Source organism: Phyllostomus discolor, chromosome 6 (genome assembly GCF_004126475.2).
Source record: "Phyllostomus discolor isolate MPI-MPIP mPhyDis1 chromosome 6, mPhyDis1.pri.v3, whole genome shotgun sequence".
NCBI lineage: Eukaryota > Metazoa > Chordata > Mammalia > Chiroptera > Phyllostomidae > Phyllostomus > Phyllostomus discolor.
In genome coordinates, this window is record NC_040908.2 from 153467213 (window position 1) to 153492895 (window position 25683).

At 40.5% G+C, this 25683-nt stretch overlaps 1 protein-coding gene across 1 annotated transcript in view; it reads left to right on the plus strand.

Moving 5' to 3' along the window:
• The window catches only part of HSD17B12 (hydroxysteroid 17-beta dehydrogenase 12), a 147269-nt gene that overhangs the window by 41100 nt on the left and 80486 nt on the right, over positions 1-25683 (plus strand). The window contains exons 2-3 of the mRNA XM_028516235.2: positions 15067-15113; positions 19105-19180. Coding sequence (XP_028372036.1) covers positions 15067-15113; positions 19105-19180 — 123 coding nt within the window. The remainder of the gene's footprint in view (positions 1-15066; positions 15114-19104; positions 19181-25683) is intronic.

Consider the following 25683-nt stretch of genomic DNA (forward strand, 5'->3'; position numbering starts at 1 on the left):
GTAAATAACACAACTTTTACTTCAGGTGCCAGAGACCTTAGTCTTGCTCTCGTTCAGCTCTCGTTTATGTAGCGAGGCTTTGTTAAATCATTGACTTTCGAAAAAGTTGCAGAAGCTTTCTCTAGAGACCAGTGTCTATAATACCTTTGCAGAATAAAAAGAGTTATAAGTAAATAAGGAAGACCACTGAAAAATACCTAAGAATGCATTTTAGAACAGCCTTTTGTTAGAACTTCTATTTATAAGCGGTAGTTTCCCGAAGCGAGAATGTGCTTCCTCTGATTCCGTGTTGGTCCCAGGCAGGTGTACTCGCTACGTAATCACTGCCACTGAGACAGTGGTTCATCCGTGAACTTGAACAAGGCAGGCTTCCACACCAGCAGAACAGGATTTCACCACTCTTTACCACTTCCCCGACAGTGATTCACAGGTGAAGTAAAAGTTATAAAAACAAGCTTCAAGTTTTCTGTCTTTCTTGGCTGTGGAAGGAAAGTTGAATATAAAAGATTTTTTTTGATTCCGTTACTCATGCTCTTTATCTTGAATTTCTAAAGATGAGCTAGCTGTAGGTTTGTTATTTTAAATCACAGTTCTGACGACTTAATACTGTTTTTAAATGTGTGGATGTGTATGTATTTTTAGAAATTAAAGATGAGAGAGGAGTCATTGCTATGACTTTATATTCATCCTAGTCATGGAATCATAGAGTCTGGGCCATACCTTTGATATGTGACCACACTTAAAAGAGGCTGAGGAGCCACCCTGACTGGTTGGTTAGGTGTTGTTCTGCAAGGCGAGAGGTCACCAGTTTGATTCCCATTCAGGGCACATGACTACGTTGTGGGTTCAGTCCTCAGTCGGGGTGCGTGTGAGGGGTAACTAGTCAATGTTTCTCTCTCACATGATGCCTCTCTCTCTCTCTCTTTCTCTCTCCATTGCCCTCTCTCTAAAAATAAATAAATAAAATCTTAAAAAAAAAATGGATGCTGAAAAGCCCTGGCTGGTGTGGCTCAGTTACTTGGAGCATCATCCTATAAACTGAAAGAGTGCAAGTTCGATTCCGGGTCAGAACACATAGCTAACACACATTCCTGGGTTGCAGGTTTGGTCCCTGGTCACAGCATGTACCAGAAGGCCGCCCATCAGTGTTTCCCTTGCCCATTGATGTTTCTCTCCTCTCTCTCCCTCCCTCCCTTCTCTCTAAAAATCAATAAGCATATCCTTGGGTGAGGATAAAAAAAATCTGTAAAAAAAGATGCTGAAAGTCAGGTTCAGAAATGTTCATTACTGGTCCAGGTTCCTTAGCAGAACCAGGACTAGAACACGGGTTTCCTGACTGCTAGTCAGCTCACCGCTCTTTTATGTGGAATACAGTCTTTGCAGCTGAGAATAGTGCTGGATTATGGGAAGCACCTTTGGAAAGATTCCGTTGGAAATGGATCTCATTGAATGTTCATTTTGGAAAGTGTGATATTTGTTGAGTTGTTTAGCATAATTTCATTGGCAGTCTCGGGTTTTCCTAAAAAGTCGAAAGAGGATCCAGCCACATGCCATCTGACAGGAGGGGATCGTGCTTCCATGGTTTTGGCTCTTCAAGGTTAAGTTAAGAGGAAAAAAAACACCCCAAACTAGAGAGAATAGATTAGCATTATTTATTCCTTCTTTACATTAGTTGTTGATACTTGTCAGTCTTCAAGATATATATCTTAATTGTGGAGTTATCTTTTGGAGAGGCTATTTTGAAGTTCTTTTTTTTTTTTAAAGGGAAGCATTTTTTTTTAAAGAATTTATTTATGTTTGGAGAGGGAAGGGAAGGAGATAGAGAGAGAGAGAGAAACATCAATGTGCGGTTGCTGGGGGTTATGGCCTGCAACCCAGGAATGTACCCTGGCTGGGAATCAAACCTGCGACACTTTGGTTCGAAAGCCTGTGCTCAATCCACTGAGCTACGCCAGCCAGGGCTATTTTGAAGTTCTTAACAGGCCTGTCTGAGGCAAGACAAGTAGATGAACTTGACTTTTCCTAGGAGTAAAGTACCTAGCAATGTAGTGAGGCTTCTTTGGTTGAAGCATGAATGTTTAGACCTTTAGGGAAGTGTTTAATCTTTGGAGAGAAAAATTATTCACTAGGAAACTGGGTCAAAATAGGAAGGACTTTATTGTAGTGTTACTGTGCGAAACCAGTGGCTCAAAAGCAGAATAGTTTCTTAGTAGGGAGGGACTTTTCAGAGTGACTGATATCCAAGGTCTCTTTGTTTGGGAGGAATTTACCCACCACTTATCTGAAGATTATGGTTAAAAGCTTAAACTGGATGATTTAGATTGAAACAAGCCAAATAACCTACACTAGACCCTCCCTATATATCTACCTTGGTGTTTATAAATTTGGACCATTCAAAAGAAATTAATTATTGGAATCAGCAATTAGCTCCCATTACAACTCTCACTCTTTCCAGCCTGGAGTTATACAGTTCAAGGACACTCACGTAGTGGGCACTATTCTCCTATTAGTGCATGTGCATACTGTTAATAAGCTAAGGGAATAGATATTACCCTACCAGTTAAATGTGTACAACCATAAGGTGTGTCAGAAGCTAATATTTCTCATTTTGAGCTATAGGACTGTTCCAGTTTGGACTTGTTGACGTAACTTCAAACCTATAGGCATTTAAGAGATGCGCATTTCTTACACAGGAGTAGCGGCAACGTTGTGGTTTATATTGAACATAAAACAATGCATAGACTGGATGAGTCTCATTTGAATGTTAATTACTCCACATTACGAAGAAAATAATTGCATTGCATATTAGAGATAAGACTCTCCTAACTCTACCATTAACTCTTTTTCTTTGCCATATTCTAGAATCTAATTAAGCATTCTGATTAAGAACCAGATAATGAGCCAGGGAACTTTGCTTCTTTTTTTTTCTTTTTTTTTGCTTCCAGTTGTCTTGAACTTGTGTCCATTATTTAGCCTTCACTAATAGAGGGGTTTTGCATGCTAGAGGTCACATAGTAAGCCAGACTTAACAACTGTTGTGGTCTGCAAAGCTTAGAAGTTCAGGTTATTGAAAGGTGGCTGATGGGGTTGGGGAGTAAAAAACCAAAAAATGTCATTCTCAATTTGAGTGACTTGGGTACAACATGGAGCAGATTCCTGGCATGTTATATTTGTGTAACACTGGACAGACTGGTTGGGGTTAAGCGGCTGGTTAACTAATAGTGAAAAATAAAGTTGGATTCTGCATTATTAGATTAATGAACAATGAATCATACATATACATACCTTGCAGTATGTATAAGCACCATGCATTATTGCTACATGTGGCTGTTACAGGGAGTTCCAAGTTTATAAGTTAGTGTTCTGTTGTGTAGTGAGCTCACATTCTGGTAATTGGATTTAAAGTGATGTCACCATTGGCAAGTCTCTTAACCTCTATGAGGTGGTTTTGTTACCGAACAGTAATGTGGGGTCTGCTGCCTGCCGTCACCCTCTAGGCAAAATTCCGAGGACAGAGGTCTGGTGGAAAAGGAAAGGAGTCTTTTATCCATAAGTTGCACAATATTGAAAGAATGGCAGGCTTCTGCCTCAGAACTCATCCCCTCTAAAACATCCAAAGAAAAGCTCCACCACCCTTTGCCAGGTTAGTTCAAGGCTGCACTTGGAGTTCCTTCTCCCATTTAGAATACCGTCCTTTGGGAAATGCTGGAGGCTGCAGCGTGACCACCCAAGTGGCTTAGCTTGTTCCCAGTTGCAGTCCAGCCTCAGTCATCTTTCCGCTGCAGTCATAGGCTGTAGCTCGCCCAGCCATGCTGCCACTGCTGCTGCTTCCCATGCCTGGGCCGCAGGGCCCAGGGCTGCTGCCAGACCACGTGGTTTCCAGGGCCTGCTGGTCCAGGAGTGCTCCAGCCCCCAACAGGGCAAGCAAGGCGAAGGAGAAGGGTTGAGTCTCTGTTCTTCCTTCGTTTAAATCTTTGGTCCCAAAATTCGCTGCATTCTGGAAGGGTCCGGCTCCCCCAGCCAGTCCTGTAGGCTATGAAAAGATGTTATTATGTATAACTGTCACTCATATAGTTACTGGGGCGGTTACTAATTATACCTAATATAGTGTTGGGAAAATTAAAACAACATGTTTACTACTGTGTTTGTCACATATGAGGTACTCAGTAAATTTAGATACATGTAAAAATGCTGTTCTACTCATAGGAACAATCCAAACTTAGGTTCCTCTGTATTCTGTTGTGTAAATTGGATGATGTTATTGATTGGAATTTTACTTCTGAATTCAAGGGATGACACAGCAAGCAAAATAGAAATTTCTTTTCTTTCTTGATCTAGCTTTTGGTAAAAAACTAATATTTACTAACTATTTTTAAAGAGATTAAAAAGATGGAGGTAAAATTCTCTACATGAAATTAACAATCATTTTATTTTATTTTTTTTTTAAGATTTTTATTTATTTATTTTTAGACAGAGGGCAGGGGAAGGGATTGAAAGGGAGAGAAACATCAGTGTGTGGTTGCCTCTCTCTCACTCCGCACCGGAGACCTGGCCCACAACCCAAGCATGCGTCCCGACTGGGAATTCCTTGTTACGGCTGATAATGTTCTGTTGTGTAGATATACCACATCTAAAAGAACCTCTTCATCAGTTCCACCTTTTGGCTCTTGAGAATAATGCTGCCACAAACATTCCTGTACAAGTTTTTGGTTGAATACCTGTTTTCAATTCTTTTATGTATATAGAATTATTAGGTCCTTGTATATCTTTTTGGGGAACCACCGAACTGTTTTCCTCAGCAGCTGCACCATTTAAATTCCCACCAGCAATGCACAAGAATGCCAATTTATTCACATTTTTACTAACATTTTTGTTTTTTAAAAATTATGGCCAAGCTGTTTTGTCATTGTAGTTTTGATTTTCATTTTCTTAAAGATGTTGAACTTTTTTTTCATGTGCGTGTTGGTGATTTGTGTATATTCTTTTTTGTTTGTTTGTTTGTTTTTTTAGAATCTTTATGGGCACTTAATTCAGATGCTGGCAATCTGAGAAGATGGTGGGTTGTGTCCATTGGTATAACTTCTTTAGATGAATATGTGTGCAAATCCTTTGCCCATTTTAACCTTGGGTTGTCTTTTGGTTGTTGAGTTGTAGGAGTTCTTTATATGTTCTCGATACTAGACCCTTATCATATGATTTTCAAATATTTTCTCCCATTCTTGGGGTTTTCTTTTCACTTTCCTGATATTGTTTTTGGATGTACCAAAAAATTAGTTTTGATGAAGTCCAACTTATTTTTTCTTTTGTTGCTTACAGTTTTGGTGTCATATCTAATCTTAATTGCTTTAAAATTTTTCCTTTCTATTCCCCTTCCACTTTCTAGTGCTCCTCGTCTATTGCTAACATTTATTAAGCATTTATTATGTACCAAGTCCCATGCTAAGTACATTATATACATTGTCCCATTTAATTCTCAAACAATCCTGTGTGGTGGGTACTATGATTAACACTTCTTAATTGAATCTTTACATTGATTCTATGGGACAGATAGTATCGTCTTCACTTCACAAATGAAGAAACAGAGACAGTAGAGGAGATATTCCTGGGGTTTAGTGCCGCTAGAACGAATTACAAGTCCTTGCCTGGAAGTCTGTCCAGAGGGTTAGCTGCCCTTGGCAGATCCTGCTTCTCGTAACTTCCTCCTTTTTTCTGTGCTGAACCTGTAGGTTGTTTTGGAATGTTGTTATGTCTTGCTTTTGGTTGTTCTTGTTTTTTGTTATTTTTTTAGCGGCATGCTGTAACTATCTGCAGTATTTGGTTGGGTCAGGAGAAGAGGAGAGAAGGCCGAGAGGGCCGATGATTAGAGAGCCTGAGAGGCCTGCGTGGGAGAAGGGCCTCTCTCACGGGTCAGCATCTTTGTAAACTGAGCATTTTCTTTCTACAGTAACATACTGTGCTTGAAAAAAAAAATGTGTGACTTTCCCATACTGTGGGGTTATGGGAAATGCCCACGGTATCTGGGTGTATGCATAGTCTCTATTTTCCTGTAAAACTATTTTTATTAAAATACGATTAGAAGGACAAGTGATAGTAGTCTTTCCTTATTTTGCATCACTTTCAACTGCTTACCTTTACTAAGAATGCAGGAATTTGCTGCTGTTTTATTACCTTGCAGCCTGCATGCTTCTCTTTGTTCTTTGTTAGATGTGAGCTGGCATGGGTGAGACCACGCTAGCATTTGCTCTTTGGGACTTCGGTGGTTTCTAAATTCAGCACTGCTAAGCCCTGCTCCCTGTTTGCTTGAATCAATCGGGACTGCTATTTTTAGTAACAAAAGGGAATTGAAATAGCAATTTTCTTTCCATGTAATAGATCCCCAGTGGAATACTGATGCAAGCTCTCTGTCATTTTCTATTCTCCCCACCCCCCCAGAAGCACTCAGAGGAAAGGCAGCTGTCATGGTTTGCGGCAGTATTAATCTTTAATCAATCGAGTGTTTTCTGCATTCAGGTGTTCAGAGGGAGGGGAAGAGGGTCAGGAGAAGGAACCTGCCAGGAATAACTAAGCGCTTATGCGTGGGCTCTGCAGTCAGAATTTGGTGGGTAGACAGAAGAGCTAAAAATAACGTGTTTGCTTCCAGTGTTTCTCTAGTCTATTTTTGATGTTTGATTTTGATAAGGTTGATTTGGTACTTACTAAAAATATCTGTTCCTAGCAAATTGAGGACAAAGAGAGTAGAATATTTTTAACCTACACAAACTAATGTATTTTTGTTGACTGTATAAAATCTGGAAGCTGAGGCCTGGTCAGTTGCCAGTGTTTTATATAATCCGTAACAAGCTAGACGCGTTGGATGCCAAGCTGGGGTATCCTTTCTAGTTGTCAGTTTCCATCTCCTCAAAGGCTTGCAAATTTGGGTTCTGGTGTTATATTTATATATGAAGCCATAAGCCTTTTTAAATTTCCTCTTCCCCCCTTCTTTTCTCCTCAATCTCCATTCTGCCCCTGGCCATCATATGTTCTCCCACAACCCATAGGATTGTGGGTAATACCTGAGGCTATTGGTTATGGGCGATACCTGTAGCTTTTTTTTTTCTGTGTATTGTTGAAAACGACCTTATCTACTTACTTCATAGCAAAATTAAATCTGAGAACACCCAGCGTTCATTGAAGAAGCACATCTTAGTAAGAACCGGAAGCTGTCTCTACTTGGGCAATTTGCCATGCTTTACTAAACCAAGATGATTCATCTTCCCTTCCCCTAATGCTGCTTTGGATTGATTAACTTCATATCCACCCTGGAACATTATGAGTGAGGTAGTTTTCTTTAACATTCAAAATCATCTCTTTTCAAGGATAGCCTCGGTGTCCTTTGAAAATGTGTATCTGTAGGTTTATCACAGAGTGAAACTTTTCTGTTAAATTTTTTGAAATTTTATTTTGGATCACTGGTTTTTGATGGTGAGGGGTTGAAGAGCATATTGGGTTTGTACAGTAGGTGATTGGGCATTATTTCTTAAAAAAAAAGTGGATAAAGCAGTGAGTAGTGTCACAAGAGGCTAGTTTTCCATTCATAATCCCCTTTTATTCATTCACTCATTCATTCATCCAGCAAAACCTTATTGATTATCTGCTTTTGCCAGGCACTGCGGTGTGAAAATGAATACAGGAAACCTCATTTTACATGGAGTAAGGAGGCCTGAAGGGGGAGCTGTCAGGCCCCGCTCTGATACCTCCATTACACACCCCAACAGGAAGAAGGGGTACTTACAGACCCAAAGAGAGGAGATGGACCTTGTATTTTCAACAAGATGTGTCTCTGTTACTCCAGTGCATGGAAGATTTTCTCCTGGCCTAGCAGGAAGCCCAGCCAATAGGAACCCTTGCAACTGAGCCAATGGGAAGCCATCACCACCCTGAACTCCCTTTCCCTCACAGGCTTTCATTCAGCACCCCACTAACTTCTTCCTTTTTCTCTATGAAATAACTTTCCTCTCCTTTGTTTGCTGGACTTGCCTGCAGTTTTTGCTGTAGTATGATTGTCCCAAATTGCAATTCTCTTCTATTCTTGAATAAGCCCATCTTTGCTGGTAAAAATAACTGCTTTTTTTAAAAGGTCAGCAGTGGTGACTCAGACCTTTATGGAAACCTATATGATAGCACTTAAGAGGGAGTACAAAGCACATTGGGGACAGAGAGTTCTGAGATCCTATTCGTCTAGAGGTTAAGAAAGGCTTAATGGGAGAGGAGATACTGAAGACGTCAAGAATGGGAGGAAGACACTGGCTAGAGTGAGGTTGGGAGCGGAGGGAACAGCATTTGTAAAGAGAGAGCATATTAGCTCAGAGGAACTGGAAGAATGTCGGCATGAGTGCTGGTGAGCGGTGGGAAGAAGACGATGGGAGTTAAGGTCTGCTCATGGAAGGCCTTGTGAAGAATGAGGGCAGTGGGGAGCCATTGACAGGTTTTAGGCAGGGAAGTGACGCCAGATTTTCCCTTTGGACTGGTGGCTGTGGCTGTGGCTGCAGAGTGGAGAACGAGTTGGTGAGGAGTAAGAAGGAGAGCAGGAGAATGAGTTAGAAGGTGGTTGAGCAGTGTTTGCAGGACATGAATGATGGCAGCCCCAGGTGCTGGCAAGGGGGAGAATTGAATGGCGGGAAGCTTTAAGTTTTATATAATTGGCAATGGGGAAACGTTGTCACTTCTTGACAGGAGACTGAGATCATAAAAACGGTGCTTCAGAAGGATGATTCTGAGCTGTGTAGCATGAGTGGAGTGAGGAGGGCCTGAAGGCTTCGCTGCACGAGTCCTTGTGTGTTGGGATGATAGCTTAGATTGGGCTGATAAGCTGCTGTGATCATTAATTGGGTAATATCAGTGAAATACCTTGGACACATATTCTTATGATGAATACTAAATATTGTGTTTTAATAATTTACTGGCAACTTTCTCTTGCTTTTCTGGGTCTATCACAGTGACTTTGACCATACAGAAGTTTTCACCTATTTTAAAGAAGACTAGAATTTTTGTATATGCCTGATTCTCCGTGGTAAGCAGTAGAAATCAAAATGATTAGTTTTTAAAAAGTGGCATGGCAATGCCATGGAGTCATCAGGAACCTTGGTTCCTGTGAGCCTTCACCTGAGCCCATGGCTTCTACCGTCCAGGTTACTTCGTTGCTCACGACCACTGGAGCTGCAGCCGCTGCTTTGGGGTTGGCTAGACGGAGAGCAAAGAGGGGCCTCTCCCCCCTGAGTCAGCTTGCTTTAAGCAACCTTTCTCAAAGTCCCTCACAAGACCACTTGCCTATTAGTTCTAGAATTTGGTCACATGGCCATCCCCAGCTGCTAGGGAGGTTGGAAAGTAGAGTCTATCCCAGGCCACGGTTGCTGCGAAGAAGGGAGGGAAGAACGGCTGCTCAGGCAGACACTGGGCTCCAGCCTGGTTGTGCGCATGACACACGAAGGTTGTCCCTTGTGTGTGCACATTTCATCTATGTCAGTGCAGCTGTGAGTGCTTTTTTTTTTTCATTTTAAGAAATCACAGGAGACTTCTGGCCAAGATGGAGGCGTAGGTAGACAGACTGTGCCTCCTCACACAACCAAAAGAAGGACAACAACAATTTAGAAACAAAAAAACAACCATGACTGACAGAAAATTGAACTGTATGGAAGTCTGACAACCAAGGAGTTAAAGAAGAAACATTCATCCAGACGGGTAAGAGGGGTGGAGATGGACAGCCAGCCAGGTGGAGAGGACTCTTGGCAAAGTGTTGGCTGTTGGACCCCAGGCGCGCAGGCAGCAGCAGGCGGACCCAGCGAGGCAGCAGATTGTGGAGGGGCTTGGTGCACAAGGCGGCTGGCGGACTGGGCGGTCCCACATTTGTGCACAGATAAACCAGGTGAAACTGGGGAGTGAGACAGACTGCACAACCCAGGGTCCCAGCGTTGGGAAATAAAGCCTCAAAACACTAATTAAAAACACCTGTGTGGGTTGAGGTGCGGGGAGAGACTCCCAGCCTCACAGGAGAGTTCATTGGAGAGACCCACAGGGTCCTAGAACGTGGACAAGCCCACCCACATGGGAATCAGCACCAGAAAGAAGGGCCCAGTTTGCTTGTGGGGAGTGGTAGAAAGGACTGAAATCTGGCAGAGAGCTGAGCAAGCTCCATTGTTTCCTCTTGGACCCCACCCCCACATACAGTGTCACAACCCAGCGACTGGGTTGACCCACCCAAGTGAACACCTAAGGCTCCTCCCCTCACTAAGTAATAGGTGCGTCAAGACAAAAAAAAAAATGGCCCAAACGAAAGAACAGATCAAAGCTCCAGAAATAATATAACTAAGTGACGAAGAGATAGCCAACCTATCAGATGCATAGTTCAAAGCACTGGTGATCAGGATGCTCACAGAATTGGTTGAATTTGGTCACAAATTAGATGAACAAATGAAGGCTATGCTAAGTGAAATGAAGGAAAATGTACAGGGAACCAATAGTGATGGGAAGGAAACTGGGACTCATATCAATGGTGTGGACCAGAAAGAAGAAAGAAGTAATCAAACAGAAAAGAAGGAAGAAACAAGAATTCAAAAAAAAAATGAGGAGAGGATTAGGAACCTCCAGGACATCTTTAAACACTCCAACATCCGAATTATAGGGGTACCAGAAGGAGAAGAGGAAGAGCAACAAGTGGAAAAGTTATTTGAACAAATAGTAAAGGAGAACTTCCCAAATCTGGCAAAGGAAATAGACTTCCAGGAAGTCCAGGAAGCTCAAAGAGTCCCAAAGAAGTTGGACCCAAGGAAGTACACACTAAGACACATCATAATTACATTACCCAAGATTAAAATGAAGGAGAGAATCCTAGAAGCAGCAAGAGATAAGGAGACAGTAACCTACAAAGGAGTTCCCATCAGACTGTCAGCTGATTTCTCAAAAGAGACCTTACAGGCAAAAGAAGGGGCTGGAAAGAAGTATTCCAAGTCATGAAAGACAAGGACCTATATCCCAGATTACCCTATCCAGCAAAGCTTTCATTTAGAATGGAAGGGCAGATAAAGTGCTTCTCAGATAAGGTCAAGTTAAAGGAGTTCATCATCACCAAGCCCTTATCATATGAAATGTTAAAGGAACTTATCTAAGAAAAAGAGGATAGAAAACACGTATAGTAAAATGACAGCAAACTCACAATTATTAACAACCACACCTAAAACAAAAACAAAAGGAAACTAAGCAAACAACTAGAACAGGAACAGAACCACAGAAATGGAGATCACACGGAGGCTTAGCAACAGGGGAGTGGGAGGAGGAGAGGGGGGAAAAGGTACGGAGAATAAGTAGCATAGATGGTAGGTAGAAAATAGACGGGAGAGTAAGAATAGGAAATGTAGAAGCTAAAGAACTTATAAGTATGACACATGGACATGAACTAAAGGGGGGAATGTGGGTGGGAGAGGGTGTGCAGGGTGGAGGGAAGGGGGGAAACGGGACAACTGTAATAGCATAATCAATAAACTATATTTAAAAAAAAATCACAGAAAACAGGCACTACTTCTCATTTGGATGGTTTGGGAGCTGGTCTTTGTTTCCTTAGGTTTTCATTGTGAGGTGGTAGGTGTATCGGGGTGATTGTGATTAAATTAATGTTTCCCGAAAGACAGACCAAAAGATGACCTTAGGTGCTGCATGGATGAATATTTTCAAAATTTAATAGTTACATATACACAAATTTTACACTAAGACTACTTATATTAATTGAAACTGGTAGCCTTTTATAATAATCAAATAATGAAGTGAATAGTAATCAAATAATTGTTATCTATTAAATTTTATTAAAAAATCAGTTTTTAAGACAATGTTAAGTGACTTGGGAAACACTGATTTCAGGAAACTGGAATAGATGAAATGTTCTCCAAAAGAAGGAAAAGACTTCTTTTCCAGAAAGACAGTACACGCACAGGGTTAACAGTAAAAAGAATAAAAATTCATAATCTCTTTCCTGTCTTTCCCCAGCACCCCAGAAGCAACCACAAAAGACTCTTAATTGAAAATGGCGTGTTTTGGTTAGATTCCTAAAACTAGTAATGAAACGTTGACTCCCCAGACAACATGGTATCATCTTAATAGTGAGAATTACACTAGTATATTGTAAAAATGAAAAATCACTGAACTTAAAGGATTTTTCTGTCCAAACACAAGCTATCTCTGCTACTATTGTTGGAAGATAGGTAGCTTTCAACAAAGAATATATTTCTAAAAGCAAAAGCTGGACAGTCCTTGTCCTCATTCCACATGTCTTAATACACTTTTATAATTGCCTGAAGTTTAGCAGGTGACTTGGTTATGTTTGTATATTATTGCAAACATAGTACCTGCCGTGCGACTTCGAGAACACACACAGATACACACTAGACTCATCTGTATTCTTTGGAAATATGCATATTCTAGCCAGAGATTCTGGATACCTTATATGGAGTGACTTTATTATAGTTTAATTCTTGAGCATTTTCTTATTACGGGACTTTTAAGGCCCTAATCCGAGAAATCTGATATTGCCATCAATTCACTGCTCTGCTCACACAGGATTTGCTTGCTCCGCAGTTGTAGAGAATGAACAAAATAATGTAGGTACAAAAGGCTCTGTAAACAGAGAGATGAGTGGCAGATGGGTTAGGAGAGTGTAAGTAACTAACTGTACTTGTAATGTGAAGAACTTGGAGAAACCAGGTTTCCAGAGAAACAGTCTAAGCGTTGTGTGTTTAGCAGTCTATAACACGAAGTGCTGAGTGTCGTTCATATGTTCTGCAAATGTCTCCTGAGCACCTACCTTCTGCCTGTCCCATAGCAAGAAGCCTGGAATAAGAATTAAGACAGATACACATAAGGAAATACAGCACAAAGGAGAGAGTCGCAGGTGCCAGCAGGGAAGTGCATGGGGAGAGCTGTGGGAGTTTACGGGAGAGAAAGGTTTTCATTTGTTTGAAGGGGTCTGGAAGAGTGGAGCTGGTGGAGCTTGAGCAGGCTTTGGAAGGAAGGGGAGAGGAGGGATTCTGGGGGTCTTGGAGAGAGCAAAAAGGTTACCACAGATAGAAGGAAAAGGAGAGAATTGGGAACATTAGAAAATGTTTATCCTTTGTATGTGAAACATTAGGGAATCAGTAACAGTACTGGAGTATAAAATTTGGGTTCCCCTGTACTCCTTGGCTCCTACAGAAATGTACAACCGAATTGATCATGAGGTTGGGGGAGCTTTCATTTAAAGCTTAATTTTGTATGGGCTCTACCATAAATGTTTAAACCCATAAATTAATAATGTTTCTTATAAATGAAACCACGGTGATAAAAACACATGGGTTACCACCTTCAGAAGATGCTAGGGAACCAATTTATTTTGAAAACTGGTAAGCAAGGGAGAAAAAAACCCAAACATTTATTTTGTGTTCCCATGTAAACTCTGGACTACTGGTACCAAGTAACTAATAATGAGTCATTTCTCTATGGAAATATTCCAGCTAATAAGTGAGGATGGAATGATGGAATTTAAATATTAAATATCACCATTTTGCAATTTCTAATGAAACAATATGCCATCAATGGCTGTTAATAAAGCAAAAGAAAGATAACTGAAAATATGTTTCCTGGTTCAAATATCCACTATTACTTATAAAGGGTTCTTATCAAAAATCAAACCCGAATTTGATCAAGCATCTGTAGCCAACCCCAACCACTAGGGGACTGATGGACTTGTTAAATGACAGGAGGGGAATGGAGTCAACAAATGCCAGGCTGGGAAAGTATAAACATGTGATCCAGTATCTTCAGCAGATTAGGAGGGGACAGAGCGAGGGAGGAAGGGAGAGGTGGGGGAGAAAGAGAGATGGGGATTAAATAGATGAGTAGATGTAGGTAGGTAGGTAGGTAGGTAGATGGATAGAGAGCAGTTTCAGGACAAACACAAGAAAATCCTACTTTACATTATGACTTACTTTCTATAATCTGTAAATAGTTTGGAGAAACTCATAGAGGAGTTCGGGGAGCATCCCTAACCTTTCGGAGTGGACAGCTGTGCTCTGCATTTGTAACAAACACGATTTCAGTATTTCAGAGGTGAGATGCTATGGTGTAGCCTGACCCATCATAGTGATCAGATGTTCCTGTTGCCTAAGTGTTTGAGCTTTTAGGAGGAATGTGCTTTTCCATAGAAGGAATAGATGTTATTCAGTTTTAAAACTACCTATAATTTTTAAAAATTAGTTCATTGAAGTATAACGATACCGTGTGTACTTAAGTATATACAGCTCAATGAATTTTTGTACACACGCACACACATACATGATGACAGAGAATATTTCCTGTACCCTGAAGTTCCCTTTAAGCCCTTTCTGTGTTCTCTACCCCCTTACCCAAAGGTAACCAATATTCTGAGTTCTGTCATCACAGATTAGTTTTGCCTTTTTGTTTTGTTTTGTTTTTTTTGACCTTCATAAATGGAATCATAACAACCTGTAAACTTTTATGTCAGGCTTTTTCCTTTCAACATAATGTCTGAGAGATTTGTTCATGTTTTGCATATATCGGCAACTTGTTCTTTTTATTGCTATTTAATATTGCATTGTATGAATAGTTTTCAGTTTATCAATACTTATTCTCCTGTAGCTTAATATTTGGGCATATTTACCTACTATGCACGAATAAAGCTACCGTAGCCATTCTTGCATCTTGGGAATTGCTTAGGTCATAGGGTAGGTATATGTTTAATTCTGGACATAATGCCAAATAGTTTTTCCAGAATGATTGTGCTTTGGAATTACAGTTCCACCAGCAGTGTCTGAGAATTCCAGTGGCTTCATATCCTTGACAACACTGGGTACTGCAGTCTTTTTAAATTGTAGCCATTGTGCTAGGCCTTCAGCTTTAAATGTGAAGCACTGGTATTTCTTCGGGTGATTCAGATTTACATCCGAGTATCACACAGGTCCTCGTGTGTCTCTTGTTGGCTCCTAACTGTGTATGATCAGTTCTTCATTTTAATTCTGAAACTAAACTTACTTTCTCTCTTTTTCCCAGTTGTCACGGGTAGTACTGATGGAATTGGAAAATCATATGCAGAAGAGGTAGGTAATTTTCAAGACCTTTTTTTAATACAAAATGAGTGTAAAACTTTCTACCCTGGTAAGTTGGAATTGTAAAGTTTTAGTTTAATTTTATTTTATATTGTGTAAGTATGAACAGTCTTTGGTTTCTTTTAATTTTATTTTTCAATTACAGTTGACATTTAAAATTATTTTATATTAGTTTCAGGTATATAATCATATAATTTATGAAGTGATTTTTCTGATAATTCCAATACCCACCTGACACCATCCATAGTTAATAAAATATTATTGATTATATTCCCTTTGGTGCACTTTTCCTCCTTGTGACTATTTCATAACTACCCATTTATACTTCTTAATCCCTTTATCTTTTTCACCCATTCTCCCCTAACTCCCCTCCCACCTGGCAACCCTCAATTTGTTCTCTGTGTCTAAGAGTGTGTTTCTGTTTTGTTTGTTCATTTATTTTGTTTTTTGGATTCCACAATAAGTAAAGTTATATGTTATTTGTTGTTCTCTGTCTGACTTCTTATACTTAGCATAATGCCCTCTAGGTCCGTTTATATTGTTGCAAATGGTAAGATTTCATTCATTTTTTTGTATGCAAGATTTCATTGTATATAGTAATATTACCACATCTTCTTTATCCAGTGGTATATTGATGGGCACTTGGATTGCTCCCATTCTTGGCTGTTGTAAATATTACACTGTAGTGAACACAGGTGTACATGTATCTTTTGAATTAGTGTTTTGGATTCCTTTAGATGTATACCCAGAAATGGACTTACTGGATCATATGTTTTATTTGAGGTAACTCCAGACTGCTTTCCCCAGCGGCAGCACCAATCTGCATTCCCACCAACAGTGCACTAGGGTTCTTGTTTGTTGATGTAAGGATGGTGGCCATTCTGGCAGGTGTGAGGTAGTATCTCACTGTGGTGTTAAATTGCATCTCTCTGATGGTTAGTGATGTTGAGCATCTTTTCGTGTCTGTCGTCCATTTGTATGTCCTCTGTGGAGAAGTGTCTATTCATGTTCTCTGCCCCTGTTTTAATTGGATTATTTTTGTGTTAATTATATGAGCTCTTTATAAATTTTGGGTATTAACTGCTCATCAGATGTATCACTGACGAATATCTTCCATTCAGTATGTTGTCTTTTTGTTTTGTTGATATAAAAACTTTTTAGTTTGATATATTCCCATTTGTTTATTTTTTCCTATGTTTCCCTTGCCTAAGTAGATATATCTGAAAAAAATATTACTAAGAGAATTGTCGGAGTTTACTGCCTATGCTTTCTTCTAAGAGTTTTACTTTTTTGAGTCTTACCTTCAAGTCTTTAGCCCGTTTTGAGTTTATGGTGTGTATGCTGTATTTGGAGTATATTACGTAAGAAGGCAGTGTCATTTTCCTTCTTTTGCATGTATTGGGCAGACCTCAGTTTTGAACTGTTTTCCAAAAGGTGGACCTATTATCATAGAGGTTATATTTCCAGACTATCATTGTAAGGTATCACTTTCACAAGAAGGACAGTGATTGACAGAAAGGTATTGGCAGACACAGGCACGGGATTCAAGTTATTGGTAATGTGATGACAGCGCAGGAAACCATAATAGTTTGAAGAACGTCATACAAAGAAGGAACCTTGGCAGTGCTCCGGTCCCTGCTTTCCAGTTTCACGAAGGCACCCTCCGCCTATGATGTTGCTGGGTTGTGATGCAGGTCTGCCCAGTCTCTCATTTGCCATTCCCAAACATTTCTTTTCTTTTTTTTTAAACACTCCTTTGTTTTCCCAGTTTTTTATGTTGAATATCAAAACTATGGAAAAGCCGCACCAGGGGTTTTTCCCTTCACCGGGATTCACCAGTTATTAGCATTTGCCACATTTGACTTTATTGTAATGATCATTTAGCTGGACTGTTTGTGAGTTATAGACACCGTGACAATCCATCCCTAAATATTTCAGTCTGGATCTTCTAAGACCCAGAACGTTCACCCTTATACAGTGATCATAACATACAGCCCGTGTGCAGATTTCCCAGCTGTCCCCAAAACCTTTCTTATGGCTCTTTTAGATGTGGTTCCACATCCAGTTAGAGATCAATATATTGCATTTAGGTGACATGTCTCTTGACCGGAAGAGTTCCCTAGCCTTTGTGTATGTGTGTGTACAACAGTGGCACTTTTGAAAACTCCAGGCCACTTGTTTTGTGAAAGGTTTCTCAATTTGGATTTGTCTGATTTCTTCCTCATGATCAGATTCAGGTTAAACAGGTGGTTTTGTATCCTGAGTTGATCTTAGCAGGAGGCACAAGGAGTCCACGTATTCCATGATTGACTGTATTAAGATAAATCACTTATGACAATGCTGCCCACCGTAATTCTCCATTATAAAGGGACCTTTTCCCTTTGTAGTTAATAAGGAATGTGTTGGGTGGGACTTCAGGACTGTGACTATTCCATTTACCAATGATTTTTTATCCAGTGGCTCTAACATCCCTTGACAATTTTTTCCTAAATTAGTTATTACCATGGTGTTTTAAAAACGGTGATTTTCTAATGATATCTTTCCTTCAGCACTAATTAGATGCTGTTTTTCTTTAAATAGAAGCTTTTCTTTATCTTTCTTCCCCTGTTAATTAAAAAATAAATAAACAGACCCAAACCTATCAGTTTGGACTCATGAGTTTTTCAGTGGTTTTACGGCAGAGTAATTAACAAATTATTGCCAGCCTCTGTTATTTTTATTTAAAAAAGTGTTCTAGCCCTGACTGGTGTGGCTCAGCGGGTTGGACGTCATCCTGGAAATGGAGAGGTTGCTGGTTGGATTTGGGTCAGGGCACACGCCTGGGTTGCAGTAGGCCAGGTCCCCGGGTGGGGGCGTGCGAGAGGCAACTGGTTGATGTGTGTCTCACACATAGATGTTCTTTCCCTCTCTCCCTCCCTCCCTTCCCCTCTCTCTAAAAAGTAAGTAAATAAAACTTCTATATCTTCTTATTTGCAATACCACTTTTTACTTAATAAACACCAACTTTAGGAGTTAAGACTGGAATATTAGTTTAGTAAGCAGCTAATTTGTTGCTCATTTATATACTGTCTGGAATAGTTCACTAAAAACTTGTGTGTAGATTTAGTGGTTTTCCTTTGGCCCCATATTTATGGGTCTCTGGAGTAGAAATCACATTCCTGTCCATCGTACTCATTCTCTGCAGCTCTTAGTGCCGGGTAAGTACATAGAAGGTGCTCCTCCGGAAATTCTTTGTTAATTTGTGCAGTTAACTCTCTTAGTTTGCCTTTGTTGTCCATAAAGTATAATGCTTAATAAAAACTTTACAATTGATTCTGTTTTTCGGAATTGCTAACATCATAACTATGGTTTTCTGTGCCTTCCCTCCAGTCTTTATGTATACAATCTGAATAAAAACTACTTTAAAGTTAAATTTTAAATTATAGAAGGAAGATAATTATGGTTGAAAAACTCAAACTGTCTAGATGGACACAAAATGAAAAGTAACCATTTATTTCTTCTGAAACCCTTTGACATTTATATACTAGCTTGATTTATGAAGTTAACCCTTCGGGGGATCCTCTTGTAAAGTCTTCATTTTGCTCATTCATTACATTTGGGTTTGGTTTATTTTATTTTATTTTATTTTATTCTATTCTATTTTATTTTATTTTATTGTTCTTATTTTAGTTTTTCTAAAAGATTTTATTTATTTATTTTTAGAGAGGGAAGGGAGAGAGATAGAGAGAAACACCAATGTGTGGTTGCTGGGGGCTGTGGCCTGCAACCCAGGCATGTGCCCTGACTGGGAATCGAACCTGCGACACTTTGGTTTGCAGCCCGCGCTCAATCCACTGAGCTACGCCAGCCAGGGCTTTATTTTAGTTTTTAATTTGGATTATCATATGGTCAGGTTTTCTTAAAATGGGAATATATGTAATTTCTCTTTCCAAACAAAATGCCCAGGTGTGATTCCGTTGTCTGGTGTCTCTTCCCGTTTCAGCTGGCGAGGCACGGGATGAAGGTCATCCTTATCAGCAGGTCGCAGGACAAGCTGCAGCAGGTCTCCAGTGAAATAAGTAAGTTCCTGCATTTCCCTCCTCTCCCCTCCCCTTGGGGTTAGAAGGTGAACACCAAAGCTGCTTTTTTATTCCGTTAACAAACCCTCGTAAAGATGGATCGTCAGCTTTTTCAGATTAATAGAGAGCTATCGCAATTTGCTTAAAATGTCTTTTACTGACTCATTTCATTTGTTTGAAGTCAAATCCTCTGATTATTTTATCATGTGTGTTCCACTTACACATTTTCTGTTGCTTCATTTTAGTATTCTTGTGTGTTTTTTCACTCTTTGGCTTTATTGTCTCCAAAGTATGCATCCTATGATTGAGGAGAATACAAAGGTAGCAGATAGACACGTGACAGGGAACCTATATTGAACTTTCTTCATAGTCACCTGTGCTTGAGATCAGAAATATATTATGGCAAAGACCTTTTAAATAGATATCTAAATCACAACCAGATGGATACACCAGAGCTGTCCATACCCTTGGTGAAACTTGCTAACATTCCCAGGACAGGGACTGTGGCCGGCAGGCTTGTCACAGTGATGCCCTTGAACTTGGACACACGCAAGTCAAATTACTTTCTCATTAAGAGTGAGTTGTGTTCATTCTCCAACTCACTTATTCTGTAAACTGATGGATGTTGGTGTAAAAAGTGGACTTATTTCTACAAAAACTAAGTTGAATGCTCTGAAAAAAAAAAGTTAGAAAAGTCAGTTCTTTTGGAAGTTGGCTGTGGAATTAGGGGCTAACAAGACAAGTGTAAAATATTGGAAAAAATTATAAAAAGTGAGAAGAAATGTGTTCTCTGGTTATTTCATTTGTGTTGACGCTTTTGCGGCATTTCCAGCAACTGGAGCTGCCATATAGTAGCTGATGCATCATGAGTTTGGCTCATTGCAAGAAAGATCTGGGTGCCTGTCCACAGATCCAAATTCACAGAGAAGGCCTGGGACTCACCCAGAGGCCTGGTGGATTGTACTTATACACGGGCCATTTATTTGTTCATTTTATTTTATTGTTGTTCAACTACAGTTGTCTACAGTCCCCCTCACCATTCCCTCCCACCCCAGCCATCCCCACCTCCCTCCCCTGCTTCCACCTCCCCGCCCTCCCCACCCCCCATCCCCGTTTTCTCCGTGTGTCCTTCATAGCTGTTCCTGAAAACCCTTGCCCCCTTGCCCTCCATCTTCCCCTCCCACCTCCCCTCTGGTTACTGTCAGATTGTTCTTAATTTCAGTGTCTCTGGTTATATTTTCCTTGCTTGTTTTTTGGATGATTAGGTTCCACTTAAAGGTGAGGTCGTATGGTATTTGTCTTTCACCACCTGGCTTATTTCACTTAGCATAATGCTCTCCAGTTCCATACATGGTGTAAATTAAAATAAAATGCTTATAATGTGTATTTATCATTTTGTAGGATTCCTTGCTTGAACTGATTTCTCTAAGTAGCCAACTAACAAACTACCCCAATTCTTTGAGAAGAGGGGATTTCTACTGTATTTGATGATTATTCTCCCCCACATTTACTGACACATAATTGACTATCAAGTTCTTTGTATGCCTTAAACTTAAGGTACTATATTTTTATTAACATTACCACCTACTACTGACATTTATATAATGCTCTATCATTTATTCCATGACATTTATTGTTGCCCTCGATCTTTTGAGCATCCACCTTGTGAGATAAGGAATGCTTTGGTTATTTCTTTCCAGAGCATAGCTCATCCTACTGGACCATTTGTACATAGATGCACTTAGTTTTTATGTGATAACGATCTTTATAGATTCCTAATGATAAGTTTGCTAAATTATTTTTAACCCTGCTGAGAGCACAGATCTTTACAAAGGTGAGCATGTGGTATATAGATATACAGGAAATCGCTGGCATTTAAGGATTTTAACTTTCACGGTTCGACTATGTAAATGCCGCCCTGAAGGTCCAAGACAACAGTGTTTTGCAATTCTGCTGAGGCTTGAATCTGAATTAAGCTGTGACACTAATGAGCGGGCCGGCTGGCGGTGTGGGCGGTGTGGTTACTTCGGTAGTAGCTGAACTGAGCATCCCACCCGGGTCTTAGTTCTGTTTCTCTCTTAACTACTTGCAGTCGTGCGTGTGAGTCTCACGGTGATGCAATGTGCTGTGTGTATACACATGTAAAATTGTCTGTTAATGAAAGCATCTACTAGTAGCTGAAAGTAAAGGTTCATATGCAGAAAATAGAAGCTTTTGGTTAAATAAAAATGTTGTTTTGAAATACTATGATGTGCATGAATTCGCCATCTGCTTGATACAGAAACCAGAAAAGCTGCCTCATGCCACTCGTCCAACAAGTGCTCCGGCCGTGTAAAAATTGCCTCGCGAGTCAGAAGGTACACTGTAAGAATATTGGAGAATCTGGTTAACTTGTGATAGGGAGCAACCCGAGGCTGTGGGCAGAAATGTGACCCTGGAACGGGACAGGATTCCGTTCAAGCATGTTCGTGATGGAGCGGATGGTGAGAGCACGGAATTGACCTTTGTTATAAGGAAAGGTCTCTTTTCCTCATTGAAAGTTTTGAAAAACATTTTTTTTCTGTGAATAATGTAAATTTAATGGAAGAGGTGATATCAGCAGACCAGGTCATTCGCTGTAAGCTGAGGAAATACACAGAGATTTAGAAAATTGTTCAAGTTTTCAACTTGGCTGCAAATCATCTGTTTGGGAGGATAATGTTTCCCTGAACAGATCTCTTCCAGAAGAAAGTACCAGAATTTGATATTGACAAGGACAGACTAACTGTTTACGCTTTCAACGCATCTCTATGGAACGCCCGTGTACCAGGAGCCGTGCTGGGCAGCCAGGGTGCGGTGCTGAACGAGGTAGATGCAGCCTATCTCCACCTTCAGGGAAGTCACGTGCCAGTGGAGGAGACAGACAGAACAAATAGGTCCAAACCACTCCCCCCCCCCCCCAAAAAAAAAAACCAGACAAATAAGTAATTGCCATTTGTAGTAGGAATCCTGAAGGAAACAAAGAAGCAGCTAGGGAGAAAAAATGGAGAGGTTCTTATTCTGTAGCAACATGACAGATTTTGTGGCTGGCAGGGTGCTAAAGGGCCAGGCTAACACCTCTCGCCCATCTAATTGTCCTCCAGTTACGAAGCCGGAGCCTCGGTGGAGGGAGTCTCCCCCGGGGCCTCTGGAGTACAGTGGTGGAGGGGTTGTGTGTGCAAGTTACACGTGGCAAATCCATGCCAACAGTCCTGTTCCTTAAGCTCTTGGGTCCCTGCCTCTACGTTACCGCTGGGCAAGTTCTGATCTCTCAGATCTACTAAATGTAGGCTCTTGTCAGGTCCAAGTTTTAGCTGGCCAACCAAGTTAACTCAGAGACAAGCTAACTTTAAATCCTAAATCTCTGTACATGACTCATTAAAAAAATGGCCCAATCTGGTGTGATATTCTGCTTTTCTTGGTCTAATGCTCAGAATCCATTCTCACACAGATGTCCCAGGTTTCTACCAGTAGGAAATAGCAAAATTTTGCAATTGTTTTTATGTGTAAGTTACTTGTTATCTTTGTGGCTCCGACTTTTATTTTTTCCTGGAGGGTGCTGTGATACACTTGGGTCTTGAGAAGTGGAACTCTCTTGCAAGAAAACCACTCTGGGCGTGATGGTGAGGTTACAGGACTTGAAGCCAGGAGAGCTAATCCCTTTAGGCACAGGAGGGCGGGCTATTTCTATTTCCACTGGCAAGGGAGGCTCAGAGGAGCTTGGGGGCTTGGGGTTCTTGGCATTAGCTGAGTTCCCCAGGTGTCCCTGTGCTAAGGCTGCAGGTCTCAGTGTCTCTCATTCTGCACTTTCACTTTCCTGCCTGGAACACGGTGAGTCTGTGGGATTCAACTGGCATTGCAGCTCTGCGGCGGGCACAGTTGAATCTGATGGTAGCGAGCTGAGCCCTGTAGCTATTACACATAAAAGTTTTTATTAGGGCTGCCATAGAAAATCTCTGTTTCTGATCATAAGTATGAGCTGAAGGTTTAAAGGCCCTCGCTTACCGTTTTCTTTTGGTAGGTGCTCCCGTGCACGGAGAAGCAGCCCCGCCATACCACACTCTGTGTGCTCATTTCTGCCGAGCTCAAAGGTAGCGGCCATTGCTTAAGACACTGACTTTTTGGGTAGATAATTCATATAACCAGCAACCAGCATTCATTTGAGTAATGGTGATACTACTGCATCATGGACCAAATCAAAGCAATACAAAAGTCCTCTGAAGTCTATTTTGGGGATCCCATTTTCTGTACCAGTCAGAATTCAGTCAGGTGACCAGCCTAGCAAGTTTTTTTAACTAAGAACCCCGTGTCTCCTCTGGTTGGCAACTTAACTCACTCCAGTGGGTTAAACTCATTCCTCCTTCTTCCTTGTCTTACTCCAAGAAGAAAGGAGGAGATTGAAAAGGAAGCCATGTGCTCCCTGAAGAAATAGGGGACTTCTTGCTCCTCTCCCCTTTTGATTCTCCGCTGTCTTTCTGTAGACTTGGGGATTCTGTGCCTTGAGGGGCAGTTCCTTGTGAGTGCAGGGGATGGCCTACTCATCAGTCAGGGTTCTTCAGGAAGAAATTAAAGGGATTGTATACAACTTAGTAGGGAACTAAATGTTTTGCCAGCAGTGGGTAAGTGCTTTTTCAGGATTGACTGCTTTGATGAAATTATAGTTCTTTGTACCGGTACCTATCACCTGTTGAATTAAGACAAGCTGAAAGGCATCATATCTAATAAGCCTATTTTATTATCATTGTTAGCCAAGGTTATTAATATGGTAAGTTTTCTGTCAATTTTGATTTGAACTTGGAGCTGAGTTTGTACTTGTGATACCGCACGATGGAAAGGAGACTGGCTTTCAGAAGAACTCACTGATTTGCAAAACATGTGTAGAGATGGCGATATTTACAGTTATATTATTATGTGGCTATTTACAGTTATATTATTGTATTTACAGTTATATTATTATTATTATAACTGTATATTAATACAGTTATATTATTCTGTTGACTGTATACAGTTCAAACAACTTCGATTTAAAAAAACAAACACATCTGTCTTTTATTTAAAAAAAAAACAACCAAACATGATGTTTCTTTTTTTTGTAACTTAACTCAAGTGTAAAGCTTTAGGATGGCCTTGTCATTGTGTGACTCTCTCTCTTGAAATCCAAAGCTGTTATAAATGTAAAGTTTACTGATGTATAGTCAACAGAGGAATAGGGTAAGGTGAGGTTTCACACTGTTACCTATGATCAGATCTGTGCAGTTACAAAGTGGATTTGACCAAATAAGCTTGTTCACAATTTTCCAATAAAGTATTGTTAATATAATGCTTTGTTATGTTTAGCCCGTTTCATTTACATAAGGACAATGAGGCATTAGTGGACACATATAGACCTTTTTATTTTATGTTTAATAAGTCTAGAATCGCAGGATGCTAGGAGTAGAGAGTTAATCTCATGTGGCCCTAGTCGCATATACTTGTCTATCACTTCTTCAGTACCAGAGGTATTTTCATTGCCCGTAGAGTTCACGTAGTCCAAGGCGAGGAACCGGAAACCATCCAGCTTCTACCGGCATTGCCTGTAGTACTCGTGACTATAGAGTATCCTTTTGCTACAAGATGCCCGGATTTGTCACTGTTCCAGGCTTTCCAGAAAGTGACATTTTTTTACTACCTATAACAGTGAGACTCCACAAGCCATAGAGGTACCGACAGAATTTCCTGGGAGGCTTTTGAAGCAGTGTCCACAAAATGGAGCGCAACCCTTGTTTCTTCCTCGTGTGGGTTTGTCATGCCTAATTAATGAGATTTACCGTTAAATGAGACATTTCTGGTGTGGTCATGGTTACAAATTTGTTTTCTCTAATTATATCCCGGTAGAGAGAAGGATAGATTCTTATTCAGCATATGCAAATAATTACATTACCATGTAAAGTAAAAGAACTCGGGAAAGACGCGGTATATAATATTTGACCATTGTTCTGATTAGTTTTGCAGAAAAGGACAATCAGTGTGTTCTATTTTCTACACAATTACTGTCTTTAAATTTACTTTATGATTTACTACTTTACGTTGCAATTACTTTTGCTGCATAACAAACTACCCCAAACTTATCATTGTAAAATAACAACGGTTTTAGACGCTCATAAATTCTGCTCAGAAATTTTGCCAAAGCCCAGGGACAACTTTGCTGCGCACGGCATTACCAAGGTCACTCACGGATACTCAGCTGGTGGGGTCGTTTGGTCTGGAAGACCTGAGACGGCTTCTCCCACAGGCTGGCACAAGGGCAGGAGTGACTGGGCAGCTGGCACTGTTTGGTGACTCGAGTACCTCCGAGTGGCCTCTCTAGCGTGGCCATCTCAGGGCGGTTGGACTTCCCGGGTGGTAACTGTCTTCCCTCAGAGTGAGTGTTCCGAGAGAAGCAGCCAGAAGCTGATTGGTTTTGGCGACTGACTCTGAGAATTCTTGCGATGTTGCTTTCGCCACAC